General features: G+C 48.1%; 1 protein-coding gene across 3 annotated transcripts in view; it reads left to right on the top strand.

Annotated features, from left to right (window-relative positions):
* Positions 1 to 12745, top strand: part of KCNN3 (potassium calcium-activated channel subfamily N member 3) — a 75322-nt gene extending 62577 nt beyond the window's left edge. For 2 of the 3 annotated variants that reach the window (XM_050930123.1, XM_050930119.1), the window contains one exon: positions 3783 to 3878. Coding sequence is in view for 1 of the 3 variants with exons in the window: in XM_050930120.1 (XP_050786077.1) it covers positions 3783 to 3910; positions 4193 to 4262; positions 7144 to 7440 (495 nt within the window). In the remaining 2 variants the exon portion in view is untranslated. Of the gene's footprint in view, positions 1 to 3782; positions 3911 to 4192; positions 4263 to 7143 lie in introns of those variants that run through there. The other variant, XM_050930120.1, reaches the window with a different exon arrangement.
* Positions 12746 to 22260: the final 9515 nt, after the last annotated feature.

Here is a 22260-nt window from a genome sequence, read left to right as displayed (position 1 = left end):
ATGATCCATGCGAAGCATCCTGAGCTAATCTTTCCACTTACACCAGTGTGGCACTAGTGCAACTCCTCTGACTTTAGCCGAGGTACTATGTAACTATGGAAAATCCACACCCCTGAGCAAGGTAATTATACCACCTCACCCCCGGTGCACCCAGCTGCTGCCTCTCGGGGAGGTGGAAATAGATAGTGTCTCCACCAAGCTCTGCAGAGGCGCAGCTGCACCAGTACAGTGCTGTGAGTACAGACAAAACCCTAAGCCTGAATTTCACCAGCATGAATGAGAGAGTTTCTCAGAGGGGAAGAAATCAGTGAGGACCCAGTCTCTGCAGCCTAGCCATGGAACTGCACTAGAACTCTGGCAGTGTATAATCACTTTATACCCTGTGGTGACTGTACTTAATGTCATTTCAAATGTGAGTGGCGCCAGCAATTTTTTGTATGAGTGAGATGGCAGTGAAGCAGAGGTAGGTATGTGACTTTGGACTGGCTCAGCATCACAACTTGGAAACTCAATTTTCAAATGTGTCTGGATCCTGTGGAGACTTTGCAGTAAAGGAGATTGTGATCACGGGCAGGGAATTGAATTGAAACTGCCAGAGATGAAGAACGTTACACAAATCTTGAGTGCGATGCAGTGCCCTCCTGCTGAAGAGAGGGAGAAACCTAGGAGCAAAACCAGATACCTCCTATAAGCAGCAGAGAACTGAAATGATCGTCTTCATAGCCAGGGAATTGGAGCAGTCAGAAGAACAAAACTAGCTTCCTCTGTGCTCATTTTTAAGGGATTTTAAAACATGGTGAAAAAATAAGCCGGTAGATTGATGTGGGATGTATTTTTCCAAGGACCATGCAGTGGATTGGTCCCTTTTGGAGATAAAACCGGGATTCTGTTATAAAGCAAAAACCCTTGAAGTGATGTTTGGAAGGAAAACGGAGCAAGCCTAATTGTCTATGCACCCTCCTTACAGCTTCTTTTCCGGTCTCTCCATTCTCCTCCCTAGAGCAACGGCCCATGTTACCCGCCCTCTGCCCCATTCCCCAACCCTCATGTATGTTTTATTTGTTAAATATGCTCTAGGTCCTACAGAAATCAAAGGCAGCTACAGATAAAATCCAAGTGGAAAATCTGGTGGAAAACTAAGAGCCCCCGAGAAGTTTAGGGATAAAATTTTTGTATCCCACAGAATATCCAGGGACCTTGGGGAGAGTCTGGTGCCTCACTCCTTTCTCAGGAAATCTGCACGTTCCTCCTTTCCATCACTCCTGTTGGGTCATGGGGCCCAGCCCGTGTCACTGCGAAGAGACATTAGTTTCTGCAGGATGCCCATTCTGAGCTTGAGTCTCTGGCAGGGGAGGAATGTCTTGTGAAGAGCAAGCTGCCAAGGAGGCCGGGGAAGGGGTGTTGGGCAGGAAATGTGGCGTGCCTGCCTTGCAGGGAGCCCACAGCCACAGTGGCGTTTATGGTGACATAAGCGATACAAAAAGCAAACCTGTTCCTCCTCCTCCTCCCACCGCTATTGATGTGCTGGCTTTGTGCCAAGTGGACTGTGGCCAATTCATTTCAAAGCAAGCACCAAAGCTGCAGTTTAACAGCAGACTCTTCACGCCAGGTTCCTGCACAGACTCTCAGACCGAGCCACCAGCAAGGGGGTTAATAAATTCAGTGATGTCCGTGTTGCACTGTGGTTTGTGCCTGTGTGTTCACAGGTGGAGGATCTGGTTTTCCCACACCTGACAGCCCAGCCTAGCCAAGACGAGAGCACGTGGAGTCCTGATTTGAGAAATACTTGGATTTGATTACTCTGGGCACAACCACCAGCCTAATGTGAAATTTAATTATAAACCCGTGTATGGGAAGTGCAGTACTTGAGGGTGGTAGAAAGAGGAGAGCTGTGGTTCATTCTCTCGCCAGCACCTGTGTTCAGGTGTGACCTGCTCCTGGAGACAAGTAAACCTGGGACGCACGTGACTGAGAGTCACTAACATCTGACGGCTGCTGGGGGGGTGTCAGTCAAGTCCCTAGTGGACAAGTGTCCGTAACAAAAGCAAACAATTGGCTGGTTGGCAGTCTCAGTAGCGAGGCCAAAGACAGAGTGAGCCATGAAAACTGCTGCCCCACGGTCAGTGCCTCCAAGCGGCGGCGATGCACTAGCACAAGAGACTGGAGGAAGCTTTCACTTGCACTGCCAGTTCTGTAGACAGAGGACCTGAGCCTCCCGGGCTGTTGGTTACTCTCACAAGGTTGTGTATAAAAATTCCCCCTGGTACTCACAATCTCTCTTTGTTCTCCTGCCCCAGCACCATAGCAATCTGCAAAGCTTTTGGAAATGTCTGAGCAGTGGGTATCTGTGCTTAAACTCCTGACACAGAGCAAAACATGCAAAAACCCAAAAGGTAACAGCTAATTACAATCAGCTTGGCTTGCCTGTGACCAAGGAACACTTCCCCCTGCTCTTTCCACTAATTACTCAAGATGTCTGTGTTTAAATGAAAACTTGGTCCCTAGCCGTCTGGATCCTGTTGGTCTGTCTCAAATTGGTGGTGCACTGAGTGATATCAGCCGTTTCCGGGCCAGCATATGGGAATGCCGTCAGCAGGAGTATGTGGCTTTATAGCATGGAGAGGGGGCTGCAAAGGGGAAAAGCTCTGGCTTTAATCATTGGGGATAAGTACAGGAAATTGCTGTGGTGCTGTCCCCATTTCCAGTGTAACCAAACCGACCCCTGTGTGAAACAGCTGTTACAGTGCTTTGGCTACCGTGGGGAAGGGGCAGCTGGTACGGGGGGTGGATTCCTCTCTGCATGTGAGGCATGTTCACACCGGCGGCCAGTACAGAATCCATGTCCTCTCGGGGACAGGAGTAAATATTTGCCAGGCAAGGTTCCCTCTAATTTTTTACATCCATGTGCGGAATGAATTTTGTTATATGCACCAAAACAGAGGTGACGTGTGGTGGGGGTGGGGGCCAAGGGGTTCACAGTGTGGCAGGGGGCTCAGGGCTGGGGAACATGGTTGGGGTGTGGGTGAGGGAGGGCTCTGGCTGGGGGTGCGGGCTCTGGGGTGGGGCTGGGGATGAGGGGTTTGGGGTCCAGGCTGCCTCTGGGCTGTGGTGGGGAGAGAGGACTTTCCCCAGCTCTCTCTTGTAGTCTCTCACTGGCTGCTGCAGCTCTGGGTCTGGGAGAGAGGTGCCTCTCATGCCTGCGTGTCTCTTGATAGCCTACTGTGCGCCCACACAGCTTAGAGGGAACTTAGCTGCCAGGGGCTCTCAGTGGCATGTGGGGATGGCCTGGAACTGGTTCCATGAAGAACGTGGTCCTGCTCAGCACAGGGTAGACGGTTGCACATTTAGGCACAAGGTAAAAACTGAGGGGCAGGCTAGGGAGTGTGTGGGACCCCAAACAAGAACACTGCAGCGTGGTCCCCAATCCACTCCTGCCTCGCCTTCGAAGTGCCCAGCAAAGGACCCTGTCAGCATAAGGAGGAGCCCACTCATCCCATGTCTCCTCAGATCTGCCCATTTGCCACCAACCCTCTTTCTTACCGGTCACTCTCGTGAGCAAGGGCACGATCCTACCAAGTGCCAAGCTGTGCTGTAAAGTGCCGAGTGCCCTCAGTTCTGACTGACTTTAATGGGAGGGGAGGGTGCTTAGCAGCTTGCAGGACCAGTACAGACCAATCCAAACCATTGCCCCAGGCCTAACATACAAGATACTGCATCCCATATGCTCTCTGAGCCAGGAGGAGGAACTAACCTGCAGCTGGGTCTCCACTTTTGTCTTGCAGATCAAGAATGCTGCAGCCAACGTCCTTCGGGAAACGTGGCTTATCTACAAACACACAAAGCTGTTAAAGAAGATTGATCATGCCAAAGTCAGGAAGCATCAGAGAAAGTTCCTTCAAGCCATTCACCAGTAAGTGGAATCCACTCCAAATGGCGACCAGAAGAACAGTGGGGTGGGAGGGAGAATGACCAACATGGTCCAGACCTCGATGTTCCAGCTCAGTTCATAGAGAAGAAAATCTGAGCAATTTTCCATTTCCTTGCCAGATGCCATTATGAATATGATTGTCTCTTGTGACCCATGTGCTGTGTGTGGCTAATCCCAGCTGGGTTTCCAGAGCAGTTAATGCGGCTGGAGGGACCAGCACACAGAAAAAGGACATGGCTGTATCAGCATTTTCTTCTTCCACAGGCTGCGCAGTGTGAAGATGGAGCAGAGGAAGCTGAGTGACCAGGCCAACACACTGGTTGATCTTTCCAAGGCAAGTCTCTGAAGTTCTCTCCGAGGCCGACAGGGCTGCAAGCCTTTCATCTACATTTACTGTATAATCAGTCAGTCGGAGCTGGCTGAACGCAGGAGACAAAAGGTCAAACACCAGGCATCTGGAAATGACAGTTGGGGGTATTACTGACACCCTGCAGCCAGGGATAGGGCCCGTTTGTAGCTATTACTTCACTGGGAGATTGGGGCAGTGTAGATTCTAACAGGCTGGAGTTGGATAGGTACAATAGTATTGTGCCTCATCTCTGGAATGGGAACAGCTGGCATTGATGGGGTGTGCCAGTTCCCTTCGCAACCAACACACAGCAAAGCAGGATCTGGGATCAGTCTTTTAATGTCAGGCTTCTCAAAGGGGCTTTAGGCAGAGCGGTGCTCAATTCCCACTGAAAACCAGCAGCAGCCGGACTCGCTCAGGTCCTGTTGAGAATGACAGCGTAAAACATTAACCAAAGATGCTCTTCATTTGAAGACAAAATTCTGGTAAATTCTCACCCCCGCAAACAGGGGCTCATCCCAGAGATAGAATATCAGTGGAGCCGCAGCAGCGTCACAATGTCCATATCTTCAAAGAACTGCAAGAGCTAAAAGCTCCCAGGCCTGGAACACCCAGCTGCTCCGTCGGCAGGGTTCAGATGCTAGGAGGACATTATTTCTGGTTACTCTCCTCTCGATCCCAAGTTAGATTTCGTAGCAGAGGGAAACCTAGTTGGAGAGCCAGACTAAGAGCTCAGTTTTCATGTGCAGTGTCCTGCTGAAAAGATTTAATTTAGGAAGCAGCTTGTGCTTCCCCTCCCGGACAAATAGAAGCTGGGTTGCTGTCAATGCGATGGCTTGTCTTTTCTGCGGAGATGGGTTAAGACAGTAGGTCCCCGATGGGGATTATCCTTATGATGCAAATATCAGTGTCCTAAATTACCCACGAGCAATTCAGGAACTACCCACCCAGCAGTGTAGCCTAAACCCAGAGGAAGATCCGGCCCAACCCAGCAAGCAGGTCCCTCTTCTGTTCGTTGTTACTGTGTTATGGGTGTGCCCAAAGGCCCCAGTCGGGATGAGGGCCTTGTTGTACTCGGTATTGTACAAACACAGGTGATGTCTTCATGGCCTCCAGGGCTCACAGTGCAGAAGATGAAGGGCTAGAGGTGGAGGCAGAACACATGCAAATGCCTGTGGGGGTGATAGGCATAGCTGAGGATGAGGATCACATTTAATCATTTCAGCAGCATGCAGCTGGATCGTAACACAGAACAAGCTGCAGAGCATTAGCTGGAGGCGACACTGCACAGGCTGCTTGCACCGCCAGTAAATAAATCTAAGTATCTGACACAATCAAGCCTAGTCCTGCCAGAAAAGAGTTTAATCAGACGGTTCCAGCTGCTGCCAGCATGTGCACCTTGCAACCGAGAGGTGAACTCTGATGTTCTGCTGATCGATGTCTTTCTTACTGGGATGCTCTGGACCAGCCAGAAGTCTCACATCTTTCATCTCTGTCCAGGCTTCCCCGGCATTCAGTCACCAGGCAACAAATTAGAAGAGCATAGCATCTCTCTGGTAAAAACCTGGTAAAGGAATAAACTCGTTATAGCAAAATCCTGTAACAGGCTTTTCTTTTAACGGGTCATTGATTCATTTTAAAGACTTCTCTCTTGATTTGGAAAATATGCTTGTGCCTTGCTACACAGGAGACAGCTTCACTGATTGGCTCAGCACTTGTGTTGCAATTTGCTCTGTAGCACTGGAAGTTCAGTCTCTGAATGGAGATTTCCCTCTTCCCAGTATCCATGTGAAAAGGCTTCACGGTTCACACACTGCTCCATTGGTTACAAGGATTGGTTTAGCTAGGTGCAACTATACCCTAACTCCCTCTAATCAAACTTTCACCTCCTTGCTGTCATTTTCCCTCTCTTCTTTCTTCTCCCCTTTTAGCAACCTGTGTTTGTTTGTTCCCATCTCTATTTTGTGAACAGCATCAGAATCACAAGGTGGAGGTGTGCAGAAATCCATTCACTGAGGTTGTATGTGTGCGCACCGATGTCAGACCACACCGAGAGTCTCAAACCCCCAGCAAAAAGGACCAAATGTGATGGAAGACTCTGTAATTTCCAAAAGAGCTGGTATTCCCACTTGCCAGATTCCAGAGAGGCTGCCTTGCCTATTGGTTAGAGCAGGGGCAAGTCCAACTTTGCTACTGCCTCAGCATGTGACCCTGAACAAATCAGTTCCCCTCTAGGGGCCTTAGACAACACCTACTGTTGTGAAGCGCTTTGAGATCTTTCCATGGAAGGTGCTACCTGAGTGCGAAGCAGCATTGTTGTTTAGATCTAGTCCTACATGCTCTGACTCTGATGATTCCAAGCATTCCCAAAAGACAGCAGCCAGTTTTAATTTCTTAATTTTTGGCCATTAGCTGGTTAGGGGCTGCTCAGCTGGGAGAACATTCTGTCCTTAATTTTCGCAGGATCTGCCAACAAGATGTATTTTCAAGGTTTCTACAGCCAACAGCTCGGTGGGACAGAGTAAACATCCAGCATTTGCCACTTAGCTTTCACAGGGTGAAATGTTTTCTTCTTAGTCCCAGTACAGAACTCTTGGCCTCTGAGGCTTCATTCCAGGCTTAGCCAGCTTGTTGCTCTCCCCAGCCCATCAGAAATGCAACCCAAGAGGTTCTCCCCCAATATTTCTGATCTCCAAGAGAGACAGGGCAGGTCTTCCATATGCAACATCCTGCCGGCTGCTGCCTCATGCTTGCAGGCCTTTGTCAGCTGTGCCAGCTCAGCTGTAAACAGGGCTTTTACCTCCCACTTGTTCTGGCTGTTAGTGTCCTCTGCGCTAATCCCAGTGATGTCTTCTTTGTCCCCCAGATGCAGAACGTTATGTATGACCTGATCACAGAGCTCAATGACCGGAGTGAGGACTTGGAGAAGCAGATTGGCAGCCTAGAGTCCAAACTGGAGCAGCTAACCACTAGCTTCAACTCTCTTCCCCTGCTCATCGCTGAAACCCTGCGCCATCAGCAGCAGCAGCTCCTCACAGCTGTTATTGAGGCTCGTGGCATCAGTATGGCAGGGGGCACCCCCCAGACACCCCTGTCTGACAGTCCGATTGGGGTCAGCTCCACCTCCTTCCCAACCCCTTACACCAGTTCAAGCAGCTGCTGAATTGCAGACTGAGCCCTCAAGCCCTACGAAGACAGACAAGAAGAGCTACTTGTGGGTCTTCAGAGTCAAGTCAACTTTCTTCCGGCCCTCTGGCCGCCAGAAACATCCAGGCCAAGCCAATGCTGAAAGCACGACCGAACTAACGCCGAGGTTAGCTCAGAGCCCTCGGAGTTCAACAACGCCTTGGAACCAGAAATCCAGTCTCTGTTTCGGTGCCTCTACATGCGATGAGAAGGAAGCAGATGTGAGGGGAAGCCTCTGGCAAGGCCCTTGCTGCAGTGTTTGGTGGAGGACAGAAATCCACACTCAATCTCAGGTCTTCAAATAGGGAAAAGAAAAAAAAAATGTCCGAAGCACTGAAGCAACGGAGCTGCACCAGAGGAAGAGTACTCCACAGCACGGGCTGTGAGCCATGGGCAAAGGGGCTGCTTATCTCCAGGGCCTTCCTTTGTCCCCATTCCTCCCAGCCCTGTTCGTTAAGTGTCTTGCCAAGGAAGAGTGGGGGAGGAGGACAATTAGTTTGCCAAGACTGCTATCCCTTTGCCTCCTGCATCTCCCACAGCCCTACCAGGGAACTGCCAATATCTCACCTTCTTGCACAGGCTCTGAGCTCAGAGGCCCATTTGCCACCCCACCCCCTGCCAAAACACTGCCACATACACACATTTCCAGCTAGGGGAGGGTGCTTCATTCGCTTTATTCTGAGTCTCTAGAGGAGTGAATCCATTTTCTGCCTGAAGCCAATGTGCTGGAGCGCAGCATTCAGGTGCTGGGCACGGCATCTGGGGCATGCTGGCTTCGTGGGGGTGTTTATTGCATTACAGGGCGGTTACAGGGAGATATATGATGAGGCCCTGATGAAACACACTGCAAGTCAATCCAACATGGATTGTTTAAAAATGCACTGCCACTCCAGTGAAACCATGCGAGGCATCCGAGTTCCAAGCACCCTGAGAAGGCGGGGCAGCGAGGGTTGCAGAAGCAATGCATTCAGCCAATGGTCAGGGAGGGCTTTGTGGAATGGAACCAGATGGTTCCTCCTGGAGCTGCATCCAGTCCTGTTTGACTGGAGCGAGGGTCACTGCACTGCAGGGCTTTCAAGGAGGCACCCTGCATTACTCCTGAAAACCCCTCTGAGGAGTAGAAAAAGGTTTGTGGTGGATCTTGAATTACCTGCATCACCCACAAACCAGAGCCACCATTTATAGTCTCAGCAAATAATCCAGTACCTCTCCAATCCAGATACTCTTTGAAGAGGCTTCAGAACTGAAAGGTAAAACACCCAGGGCCAGTTAGAGAGAGGGTCTTAACTTGTGACATGAATTTAAAAATTCTCTCCCCTGCCTTCAGCTTGGCTGACAACAATGACATTCTACTAGCTCAAACATTGCTGTGACCTAACCATGAGGTTGCTTTAATGGGAAGTAGGAATCGGGAGAGACAGAAAAGAAAGTTGATTAGGACACTTCATCAGTTTAAAACAAAAGACTAATTTATTGCAGTGATTCTGTTGGGTCTTGGTAGCTAGCAGCAGAACCACCCCGGGGTAAATGATGCAATGCACAGCTTCACAGGCAGCTAGACAGATACCCACAGCCCGGGATCCTGCCCTTTATGGGCATCTGCTGGGGGAGCTGCCTTCAATAGCAATGGTCAGGAGTGGGGATGGACGTGCAAGTTACCAGCCCCGCCACTGGCTGTGGGAGAGGGCAGTCCATAAGAGAGAGATGGCTAATCTTTGCTGGTTGTCACCATGGGCCTGGACACCTCCCAGCTTCCTCTGGGAACTAAAATGTTCCCTTCTCCCTCTGACATTTTCACTTCTTTAAAAACTCTTTGTTCAGCCCCAGCTCCTGCCTTTGTTGTTTTAATGCCTTGTATGGTCTTTGTTCAGAGTCCTGCGGGCAGCCGCAAGGCACTGGCTTGCTTTCTTAGAATTCCGGGGATGGTGTTGGCTGCTCTCAATGAAAACTCAGCAGAGGATATTTATATATCTTTAAACGGATGAAGTAACCATGTAATTACTCTGTGATATTAATTACACATCACCCAGCGGTGTCTTCTAATTGTACTGAAAGTCACTGTGTTACTCCAGGCATACTTAGCCTGGAAGCTTCTCCTCTGTAACTCTTTCACTTCCATAAAGAACACTGGATTCCATAGGTACCTAGGCAGGGATCTATGATCAGCAGAGGGGTTTACATGCAAAACTCTCCTTGCTGCCGCTGGTAGGTGTTGTGCGCCTCAAACCCTATATTGAAAGTTTCTGAGAAAACCATCACTAGTTGGAGAGAGGAATACTCCTTCTTCCCACCGGTGCTAACACTGGTGGCACAACGGTATTGCTCTGCTGCATATTGTGGCAGAAATACCAAGAGAGTTCTGCTAATAATGTGCCCTGCTACCACAGAGGTCTGAGTAACCTCGTTGGTAATGCAGGAGCAAAATGAGCCTCCATAAACACAACTGACCGAGTTCAGGAGGGAAATTATACACCCTCCAAAGAAGTACTGCAGAGGCAAGGCAGGATGTTACACAGCCCCATGCCAGCAGGAACAAGGGCACCATGGACACCTTTCCATCAGCCGCAACCCAGCAATGCGTTTAGTGTGGACGTACGCAATTGACTGTATAAAATCGATTTCTAAAAATCGACTTCTATAAAATTGACCTAATTTTGTAGTGTAGACATACCCTCAGAGGGTTTCCTGTGCCAATAGCCATGGTACTCCTCACCCAGAACCTCTGTCACCATCTTGAGAAATTGCAGGCTTTTCCCTCCATACAACAGCATTCAATAATCACCATCAGCTCTCAAAGCCCATCGTGGTGTGGGGTGCTGGGGAGCCAGGGCTCAGGTACACCCCTTTCCATGGTGGGAGAGGTTTTCGGTTTATAGCCACACCATTGCTTGGCCTGTCACCCTCCCAGTCGTAGCCATCAGGCCTTTCTCCTACTTCCGGAGTGCATCCATTTCCACTGCCATCGTTTGAGCTGTGCTCCCCCTCCTTCCCAGCCCTAACTGCAGTATTTAGAGAGGAGAGACGGCTACGCTAACATCACTGCCAGTATCCCTCCAGTCTGGCCAGGAGGAGATATTCTAGCTACGGTAGCCATCTGCTCCCCCTTTCAAATACCATGTAGGGCAGTGGTTAGGTCACTCAACTGGGAGTCAGGAGCCCTGAGTTCTAGTCCTGGCTCTGCCACAGACTCACCGTGTGACCTTGGGCAAGTCACTTCCCATCTGTCTGCCTCCATTTCCTCTCCTGTAAGATGGTGAGGACAACGCTTATCCATCTTTGTAACGTGTTTTCAGGTCTAGGGGTGAGAAAGGCTCTATAAATGCTAAATAGCGTTATAAAATACACAGGTCTTCATCTCTGGTGGTTCACATAGGACTAAACAACAGCATCTTACACTGAAGCTGTGATATAAGTACTGGAAAGAGACAGAAAAATATATCCTCAAGTTTTAGATCACTAAAGGGAGTATTGGTTGCAAAGGATCAGTATCACCAACAGGAAACTTGGAACTTGTGCCTAATAATCAATTTTGGTAAATCCTACTGAATGAGATGAGACTGGAAAATGCCAAATCGCTAACAGATTCAAAGCTTTTGTGAGGAATGAAGCACAGGCAGTGAAAGCTTCAATATCATACGTAGCGTATGAGAATTTTTCTACAGGCATAACTGTCTGGAGAAGTGTAATTTCATTAGGATTGATTATTATCTTGACAGAAGTTTCTTGCTGGTTTATAAAGAGACACAGATACTCAACTGCACTGCCAGTTGGTATCTCTGGTGCTGCAACAAGCAATGTTCCGTAATTCAGTTGACTGGTCCAGTACTCCAGTTGTCACCCCTGCAGTATCAGGCACTACTGTTCCTCTACCCCACCAGTTTTGCAGTCCCTCACATTTCAGCACCTTAGACAGCAGTCTGGTTAATCAAACTATCAGTGGCAACAGCATGTTTGACTCTACCTCTGATACCCATTTTTACTCCCTTGTTTCCTGCTACCATTGTTAAAGTTAGTATGGAAGTGACAGCAATGATGTTTGCAGTGGCATTTAAACGATTCCATAGAGCCATTGCTGTCAGACAGCCTTTGCTAGTAGAAGGATAAGCCAGCCACTGATTATATTGAGACAGGCACATCCGTAGTAATAGTAGAACCTCAGAGTTTCGAACACCAGAGTTACAACCTCACCGGTCAACCACACACCTCATTTGGAACCGGAAGTCTGCAATCAGGCAGCAGCAGAGCCAAAAACCCCCAAATACAGCACAGTGCTGTGTTAAAGGTAAACTACTAACAAACTGAAGGGAAAGCAGCATTTTTGTTTGCATAGTAAAGTTTCAAAGCTGTATTAAGTCACTGTTCAGTTGTAAACTTCTGAAAGAAGAACCAGAACATTTTGTTCAGAGTTACGAGCAACCTCCATTCCCAAAGTGTTCGTAACTCTGAGGTTCTGCTGTATAGTGTCAGTTTCCACAATGACCTAGGCTTACCCTGAGTAACTAAGGTGAGTTTTCCTAGATTTACTAAGCTGCTTTAATAGGACTCCTTGTGTAAACTAGACCTTGCATCTCTCCTCTATTGGAAACACCCTCCCTGAACTGGAATTTCCCTCTGAGTAGCCCACTGGCAAATCTTGAACAACCAGTCTCCATCTCCCAGTGGCAGGGGGTTCCGCTGTTTACACACCTGAGAAAGGCATTCTGGAACCTGCATTAACGGGCCAGGAGATGACACCCCCTCCAACTGAACCAGAACAAAGGAAGGGAAGAACTGAGACCAGCTGAGGGAGAAAAGCACAAGAGTAAAACTCAACGCATCGTTATCATCCCAAAGAGATGCTGACATTCTACAGACAAAAACCAGTGACAAACCACACGCAAATCAGACTGAACCAGCCAATGCCCACATTTTGTGGTAGATGGAAGGGGAAAAAATAACCATCCCCTGGCTCATTAGTGCCAGATACATTCTCATTCTGAATCTCAGACACCCATCTTCAGCACATCTCATTTCCTGGCACAGCCTCAGTTTTGCTCCAAGAACCTCTATTCTGCACTGTCCACGAGGGAAAAACCACAAAGAAGCAGAATGCCAGAACCGATATATCATCCTCTTTGCAACTCTCAAAACTGAAGTGTTTCTATTCAGACTTAGATGATGAGCATCAATATGGGTTTGCATCTTGCCTCTGTACTGCTTGCTTTTTTTTAAATAATAGCAGAAAAGCCTAATAGTTTATTTTAACTATGAATTATATTGCTATATTATAAAGGGTATTGTAACTTTCCATTAAGTTTGTTAGCAGGCAGAGATGTCAGCCTGCTGTCAAAATGTCTGTTTCTGAGTACAAGTCACTGCAGATTTTAGCGTAACACAGGGACTAAGGCAAATGGTCATCAGATTAGAGCCTTTGCAATCCTTGTGTAAGAGACTCCACATACTCCTAACCCTCTGACTGTTACTACGTATCGCATAGGCGCTATACACCGAGATTCAAGGCAGGTCCTCAGCGGGTGCAAACCAGTGGAGCTTTCCTGCCCTCAACGAGCTATGCCAGTTTCCACCAGCTAAAGTGGCCAATCCAAGTCCTAACATGCCCTGCCAGCCAGTTTCTCTCCCTCGTTCTCTGTCTCCAAATGAACGCAGGAGCCTGGTGCCTAGGCCACAAACGGCATGAATCCAAAATCCAAGCTCTGCAAACTCAAGTTTTCCCAGTGGGACGTAGGATTTTGTGGAATGAGCCGTGTAAATGCTTCTCTCCCGAGCCCTGTGGTTTCGGTGCAGTCTGTGGTGCCCAGTTGGGATAACAAGGCTTGATGGCCTCAGCTCAGTGCCCACTGACAGAGGACAGAAGCCCAATATGCAGACACGCTGCTCTGACCTGGGAACAGCTTGCGCCCAGAAGAGGATGAGGGTCCGAATGTCCTAGAGTAGAGCTCGTCTGCAGAGCAGGTGGAGGGAGCATGCGGAAGCTCCCTGAGTCACTCCTGGCCTGTAGATCAGCAAAGAAATTTGGTTTTCAGCCGCTGTTGTCCCCAAGGCCCCCAGCACCATGTGTGTTCAGGACTTCCTTGGGGTGGGGAGGTGAATAGAGTCCTCCCTCTCTCTCTCCCCCGCCCTCGGTCATCACATGCCTTCCTGTGTGATGGTGTAGTACTGCCCTGCCTAGAGGACGTTTGCTGCTGCAGATAAGGTCTGCTCTCAGGGGAAATTGTTTTAAGTGAAACAGACCCGACAGTGCTCTGTGCCTCACTGAGGTGCACTGCCTCGCCTGGTCACCACTAGCTCTGAGGAACTGCCCAACATTCTTAGCCAGAAACAAATGAGCCATTCCAGGCCTGGATGGTGCCAGGGCACTCTGGGGTCAGATGACAGCCAGTCCTAAGATGCCAGTGTGATACCAGACTTCATAGGATACCCAGAACGACACTGCCATGGGGTAGAGTTGACACATTTCTTCATTGGTATAAAGAGTCCTAAATTCTGAGAGAGGCTCATTTTCTGGTGGTACAAGGGGTATTCCTTACTGCAGAAGAGAGACATTACGCATTTCTGAGGACTCATCCATTCTCATCTTTGGGTTTTTGATGCTTGTGGCTTGCAAGTATTCAGAACAATGAAACAGACCACCTCTAATGGCTGCCTTGGAACTGGGCTGGGCTTGATCTGCACGGGTGGATGTGCAAAGCTGGCGTGAGGCTCTCCCCTTTCCACTCCCCTGTGGCTGGTACTTGGCCAGCCTCCCTGTACCGAATTAGGGCTGCTCCAACTTACGCTTGCTCCAAATGGCCCCAAGGGTCTGGAACTACAGCCAAGAATCCACAAGGCACATAGACCTAGTCAGACTCCTTCCCTCCAGAGCGGGAAGTGGCCAGAAGCTCTGTCTTACAATGGAGTGACCCTCCTGGGCTGGCTAAAGCCGCTTTACAGTCAGAGTCCATCAGCAATGCAGCACGGAGCAGCCAGATCAGCCAAAGAGCCCAGCCCTAAACCTCTTTGTTCTGTATTTCTGTTCAGTGCCTTCCTGCCCTGTCATCCCCACTGCTCATGGGCTCCCATCTGCAGTGCTCCAGAGCAGCACCCTTACAGTGACTAGATGCCATTCGGAGAATGACATCTGCTGCCCCCCCACCCCCAGTGCTTCCCAACAAGTCTTCATCTCTCTGAAGATCTGAACACCCTTTTCCGCTGAGTCGCCAGTGCTGCCTGGAGGGGACATGCTCTTTCCCTGGCTCAGCACCATTCAGACATGCACAGCCACCAGCCTATCACAGGCAACAAACATCCTTCACTCCCTTTTCCTCAGTTTCCAGTCTGCAAGCTCTTAGTCAAGGGGAATGCATGAGACGAGAAGTCCAACCACTCATTCCTGCCCCTGGGACTCTCATAAGAATCATTCACATTATTTCTTGCAAAGGAGAAGATCCCTGCAGGAAACTCATGAAAGAGCAAAAGGGGTGGGAGTAGGTTTGCCAGACCATGGAACGAGCAACGGTCCCAAGACCTGTGGGATTGCTCAGGGCATCTTCAGAGGATGAGTCCTTGGCTCAATTCCACTCTGGCTTCCCATCAACTCACCCCATTTTCACTGTCTCCTCTAGTAGCATGATTCCACTCCTGCCCAAACTGCACCCTGTGCTACTGCCTCCGGGTCAGTTCGCCATAATGGATCCTGGCTCCACAGGGAGACACTGATGATAATACCATCCTTAACTCCCACAAACATCCCTGAAGGAGGCTGATGCCACCAAAGTCTGCTCTTCTCCCAGCCACAGCCCCTTACCCAGCAGTGCACCCCTCCACACCACGAGAACTGAATTACAGAGAAGGGCTTTTTGGAGTTTGGGGAAATATTCCTATATAGGATTAGTTCCCCTCCCTCTGTCAGATTTGGGACTATTTTCCTGATGCTTCCTCTGGCCCACAGCGTTTAACAAAGATGCTCACACTATTACCTTCTTGCCTGAATGGATATTATCCAACAAGAGTGCTGCCTTCTCACTGTTTCTGTTCAAAGTCATCTTGCGGGCTTCCCCTTCATTTCAGACTCTCCGGATCCCTGCTAACAGCACAGTTACTGTGAGACACAGAGCAGGGCAGAGTTTCCACTGGCTTGTTACTGAAAATATCTCATTCCTTGGCTAACTACCAGTCCAGGATTCCACCAGGGAACTGCCATGACCGAGGTCAGCTCGTACCAGTGAACTTAGTGAGCTCTGATTCACTAACCCTGAACTATGAATCACTTTTGGTTGTTATTTGTACGTATCCACGGGCAGGATTTGATCCAGTGCTCACATTTCCTAGTTCTTCTGCTAGCCATATGCATGGTCCCTGCCAACCCGGGGCTCCCTAAATTTGAGGGGAAGGGGCGGAGATGCATCCGACAGCGTTGCCATAAAACTGATTTGTACCCGGAAACAGGCATGTTTTAAACTAATGGCTTTAACCTGTTCACTGTAAAAAGTGCCTTGGACTTAAATCTGAAGAGGTCAGTATCTATAAATATTTACTATGTGGGTGTGTAAGTAGGTAGATACCTACATATCTATACACACACACACACACATATATATACACACACACACCCACAAATATACCATCTATACGTATATATATAAAGGCTTCAGAACCCTCTGTCATATTGGTCTTTGCAGCTCTGTTCTTTCTTTCTGATCTTAAATATATTTGCTTAGAAAAAGGCCTTTTATCAACTAGGCCAAACTGCCCAGCAGTGTACAGTGTTACAATTCTCTCTCTCTCTTTAAATAACTTTTTATGAACAAGTTGGAGGTTTTTTCTCTTGTGTTTTGAAATAGCCAATGCTAGGTCTGGTGGCTTTGAATTCCATCACCACAGCCTCCGCCCAGTGGTGGGAGAGCAGTAGGATGTGTGGGAGAAGCAGGCTTCACTTCTCCGGGCTGCCCTGCTGGGGCATTCTGAAGGTGGGTCTTTTGGAAGTGAATCATTTGGAGACATTTCATTAGGATGGCTTATTATTTCCTGCAGAATATTTATTGAAGTGGCCTCCAAAATGTCTAGACCTTCCCAGGTCCCATACTGCCTGAGTCGGTGCTCACAGTCCTGTTGCCGCAGTGGAGCTGGGGACCTCTGAGACATTCCTGAATACCCTGCGAGAGAGACCATTTTGCATTGCTCCTGATCTGAGGCATAGACAGGTGCAGTGATTCACACAGAGAGTTTGTGGCCGAACTGGAACTTGAGCCTAGATCCCCTGAGTCCCGATGCCTTAACTGCAAGACCATCCTTCTTGTCTTCCGCAGTCTAGTGCTTCCCACCGGTAGAGCTGCAATGATATAGCAGTTATGTCTCCAAAATGCAAGTGGCATTAACCAGCTGTCCAACCCTCCTCTTGAGTCACAGCCATTAGCCCATTTGCAGAGCACAGACAGGAGTGGCCATTAATCTCCCATCAGTGAGCACGGCAACTCCCACCAGAGACAAGACCCCAACTTCCCAAGCAAGTCTGGAGCAGAAGCAGCAGCTTCCCCAGTTTAAGCCAGCATTTGTACACTTCACTGCAGACTTCCCTCCCCGGGGAAAGGGCTGCCACAAGCCTGGCCCTTGTCTGACTAAAGCCTGTGTCTTTTCTGAACGAGAGTCTGAGCAGGAGATAGCAAACACAGAACAAAGAGGCAGAAGAAGCAGCGCCGGGCTGCCCCAGAATCTGAACTAGAAAGGGTTCTTCTCCCTGCCTTCCACTGGAGTGCTCCAGTTCCAAGCTTTTTAATGCTTATTACAAACTGATGTAGACAAACCCACAGCTGCTAGATGCTTCCACTCAGAGGCCTCCTACCGCTGCAGTGGTACTTCATACTGTCTCTCCTCTCCTCTTAGGAATGACATCAGGGTCACATCCCCCCACAAAAATGTTATCATTTGAAGGGGCTGCTACCTTCCAGTGCTCCCTCAGGAATCTGTTTTGGGACTCAAAAGTTTCACCCTTTTTAAGGGACGAAGGGATCGGCCATGGCAACTTATTAATGTGAAACGCTGTTCCTCTGGCGCCCTGGCAAGGTACTTTGCACCTGAAAATGTAACTGTAGCTCAGAGCAGACAGGTCTCTCACACTCCGAGTGTACATTCAAATACAAACAAGACACTCAAGGAACCTAACTCTCACCCACTTACAGCAATGCAAGGGAGAACAGGATCAGGCTTGGTGTGTTTGAACTGTTAAGCAAATAGCCAGAGTCCTTCCCTACACACAAAGAAAGGAGTGAAAGGCTTTGAAACCAGATAGAGTCCAGATGGCACCAAGGTGACTCTGCAAAGAGAACGAACTGAGAAAAAGAAGGAGCCCTCCCTACCTGGCATGGGATACCAGAGCCAAAGTCCAGCAAATGGCTTAAAGGCCTTGTCCAAAAGCTGCTGAAGTCAATGTGAATCTTCCCACTTACTCAGGAACAGTGCCCAAGTGATCAGATGATCCAGCAGCAGCCCTAGTCACTCAGGGCAAGCAGCGGCCCGGTGGCTAAATCTCATACCCACATACACAATTCTCCAATCCACCCAGAAACATGCAGTCATGATGGGAATCTCTCATGCAGTAACCCAGATATTGATGCTTTGAGGAATCCTGGGACATGTGACGTCCTCCACTGACACGCTTATCATTTCAAAACTGGGGTTTGTGAGAACTCCACAGTTAATACCTGTCAAATGGGAAAATACCCTCAACAGGCTCTGCAGCACTTACTTAGAAGATTAAAACCATGTCACTTTGTTTCCAGTATTACAGGAGATTAAGGAGGCTGTTCCCTGGTGTGTTAATCCTGCTGCATTTTCCAATACCACTAGAAATTACACACACAGATTAGGCAAAATGTGCTTAATCTTTCTTTTCAGCAGGAAATCTGTATTTATGAACAGTTCTGGATCGAGGACTCTCCAAGGGGAAAGAGAGTAATGCCTGAAACCTAGATCTTCATTCTCTCTGCAACAATTCACCCACTGGCTTTCTGAACCTGGAAACAAGGACTCCATTGTTGTTTCAGCTTGGGACCAGACTGCTGGCATGTAAAATTAAAAAGGTGGTAAAGGAGTTTTTAAAGTAAGGGCTGGGGAAAGCTGACCGGTGCAGAGGAGCACACTCTTCGGACAGAGCCATCCTGTGTAAGAGGATTTCTTAAAGGGGATACTCTGTATCCTAGTAAGGAGGAGAGGACAGACATTGATAAAATACAGGTAGGAATTGAGGAGAACCAGTAAACAAAAAAAAAACCCTATTCAATTACATCACAGGAAGGCAGACAACTAAATATGGACAAACCTAAGTGATTGTTTATAAATGCTAGAAGTCTAAATACCAAGTGAGTGAACTTGAGTGCCTGGTATTAAATGAGGATATTGATACAACCAGCATCACAGAAACGTGGTGGAACAATGATACTCAAAGGGACACAGTATTACCAGGGCACAAAAGAGATAGGAATGACAGAATAGGTTGTGCTGGTGTGGGAGTGAAAGCAAGCATAGAGTCAAATATAACAATCTTAAATGAGCCGAACTGTGCCATTGAATCTATGGATAGAAATTCCATACACATACATGTTAAGCTGGATAGTTTTGCTGGTTGTATACAATCCAGGGGTTGTGCATTAACCACCCAGATGTAACATTTCTCCAGTCAGGTCCTGATTCCATTTAAGCGGATTTACTCCTTTCCCCAGAATGTGCATGTTACTCTCAGTAACCCTAATGGAAGTTCAGCATGTGCAGAGAGGAGATGGCAGGCTGCTAGTAAGGGTATGTCATCTCCCAGCACAGTTACTGGAATAAAAACAAGCTGTTTCCAGTTTAGACTAGTGGCCTGGCACTCAAAGAAAGCAGCATTTCTCAGCAGGATATGCTGTGAAATGTGCCAGTAAATTACATTTTTTTTCTAACTAAATGGGTATTTCTGAACTTCCTGCTGGTAGCAGCCACTAGGCTAAGACAATTATATCAGTTGTGATCCTGCCTGCATGGCAGCTCCATTGCACAAACTGCAAACACATCACCGTCCTTCTGAGATGCTAGTTCAAAAAGAATCAAAATAAAAAACGTAGGGCTTGACGCTCTGTTGTCTGGAACCTGAGCTCTCATTTACACCGGTGCAAAGTGCGGTTGGCCACCACCTTCCAGATGTATCTGTTTTACTCCCACTTTGCACAGCTGAGAACAACAGAGAATCAAAACCATGAAGTAACACACTGCCTGTAGCCAGAGACGCTACACTAGGGTGGTGTATAAAATGCAACACGCTATATAAAAGTACATGGGGCCAGTGTTAAGAATAAAAGTAATATCATATGTGAGCAAAATACAAGAGAACATTGTGGATGGATTCACTCAAAAACCATCCTGGGTAAATAAAAACCAAGCCTCAGTGTAACACCGATGCAGGGTTTCACATCCCAGCCATTGAGAAATGCAGATGAGGTTGATAAATCTTTTCCTCCAGTTGGATTTTTGCAAAGATCTGTACTATTCTTAATAGTGCTGTTCTAAGAGGCCCCCCTATCATAACCTTAGTCCCAGATTTGGACCTTAGCGTCCAAAATATGGGGGTTAGCATGAAAACCTCCAAGCTTAGTTACCAGCTTGGACCTGGTACTTGCTGCCACCACCCAAAAAATTAGAGTGTTTTGGGGCACTCTGGTCCCCCTGAAAAACCTTCCCTGGGGACCCCAAGACCCAAATCCCTTGAGTCTCACAACAAAGGGAAATAATCCTTTTCCCCTTCCCCCCTCCAGGTGCTCCTGGAGAGATACACAGACACAAGCTCTGTGAAACTACACAGAGACTCCCCCCTCTCTGTTCCCAATCCTGGAAACAAAAAGTACTTTCCTATTCCCCCCAGAGGGAATGCAAAATCAGGCTAGCAATCCAACACACAGATCTCCCCGATTTCTTCCTCCCACCAATTCCCTGGTGAGTACAGACTCAATTTCCCTGAAGTAAAGAAAACTTCAACAGGTCTTAAAAGAAAGCTTTATATAAAAAGAAAGAAAAATACATACAAATGTGCTCTCTGTATTAAGATGATACAACACAGGGTCAATTGCTTAAAAGAATATTGAATAAACAGCCTTATTCAAAAAGAAGACAAATCAAAGCACTCCAGCACTTATATTCATGCAAATACCAAAGAAAAGAAAACCATAGAACTTACTATCTGATCTCTTTGTCCTTACACTTAGAAACAGAAAATTAGAAAGTAGAACTACTTCTCCAAAGCTCAGAGAAAGCAGGCAGACTCACAAAAGACTTAGACACTCAATTCCCTCCACCCAAAGTTGAAAAAATCCGGTTTCCTGATTGGTCCTCTGGTCAGGTGCTTCAGGTGAAAGAGACATTAACCCTTAGCTATCTGTTTATGACACCCCCACAAAGCATAAGAAAATGATGAGACCCGTGGGAAAGAACAAAAGTTTGTTCATGCTAAAGATATTCTCCAATTCGGAATCTAATTCAGTCAGCATACTCCCATCTCGCACTTCGGAAGCAGACGGCTTGCTTCTGACTGCACCAAAGAACTGCTCTGCAAAGACAGGAGGCTCCAACTCCGCACCAAGCTGGGCCCGATCCGCCTATCACACAGGCCTTTTAGTCCAGGCTGCAGGGAGCTGTGTCTGAACCAGTGGTTTCTGCCTAACTGCGGTGCCAGGATCGCCCACCTGAGAAGTGCTCCCTGTTCTCCCATATGGAGGTGGGTAACTGTAACATTGGCTGCCTCACAGTACCGGCAACTTGAAACTGTTGGGCCAGATGAACTCCCTCAAGCTTTGATGGGTTGGCTCCAAACTGCTCCTGGGTTTCAGTTTTGCAAAATCAAAGCCCATCTGAAGACATCTTGCAAAAAAACGCCCCCCCCTTCCCCTAATTTTCATTCTCTCTCTCTCATAGTCACACTGATCGGTCGTTTTGACAATTCTTATCTCACTTCTAATTCTATATTAATTGTAAAAACCCTCCTTAGAAAACATCCCTTTGTTGTTACATCTCTTGGAACGGCAGGATAGGGTGGCAAGCGGAGACCTTCCTTGTAACAACACAATGCTTCAGGAAAGCTAAACGCAAGCTCATCAAACTGCACACACTGTAACAACTTTCCTTTTTAAAACTCCCAGCGCTCACCCCTCCTACGAGCTATTCCTCTGGCTAGATATGGCCCCATTACTGGAGTCCCTGAGCATCTCACAGTCTTGAAAGCCCGAGGCTAGTGCCCTGAACACTGCACCCACCGGCAGAGAGTGCATGTGAGCAAAGGCAGTTGTTTATTAATCAGTCCGCAGGCGCAGGATATAAAGTATAACCCATCTTGCTATGGCGGAGATGCTGTTCTTGTGCTAAGGTCTCCTTTCCGGTACAGAGATAAAGTGTCTGTCTGTCACTTTTGGGGGTTACCTGAGGTGTTTGGGGAGAATTACTACTCCCTACTCACAGCAGGAGGGAGCCCTAATGGGCACCAACTTGCTGCCTCCAGGGAAGCAGGGCACCCAGGTCCCTGGTTTCCTCTCAGTTCGACACTCTCCTTAGCACGAGGCACTTTGGCAGGTTTAGAGTAAAGCCAACCTGCCGTTGGTTTAGCAGAGCTCGAGGGAAAGAGTCCAACACAAGCCAACCTCAGGATCTGGAAACGTAAGGCCACAGATAAAAGAAAAACGTAAGACGCAGTTTATAGCCTGGCCTTAGTAACCAGCGACTTTCCTGTCTCATTCGGTATTTCTCACCCAATTAAGTTCTAAACAGTGCTTGCCCAGTCTAGAAAGCTGGGATTCACCGTTGATGA

The sequence above is a fragment of the Gopherus flavomarginatus genome, chromosome 20, assembly GCF_025201925.1.
Source record: "Gopherus flavomarginatus isolate rGopFla2 chromosome 20, rGopFla2.mat.asm, whole genome shotgun sequence".
Taxonomy (NCBI): Eukaryota; Metazoa; Chordata; order Testudines; family Testudinidae; genus Gopherus; species Gopherus flavomarginatus.
Note: the sequence above shows the minus strand (reverse complement) of the source record. Positions and strands in the feature narration are given on the sequence as shown.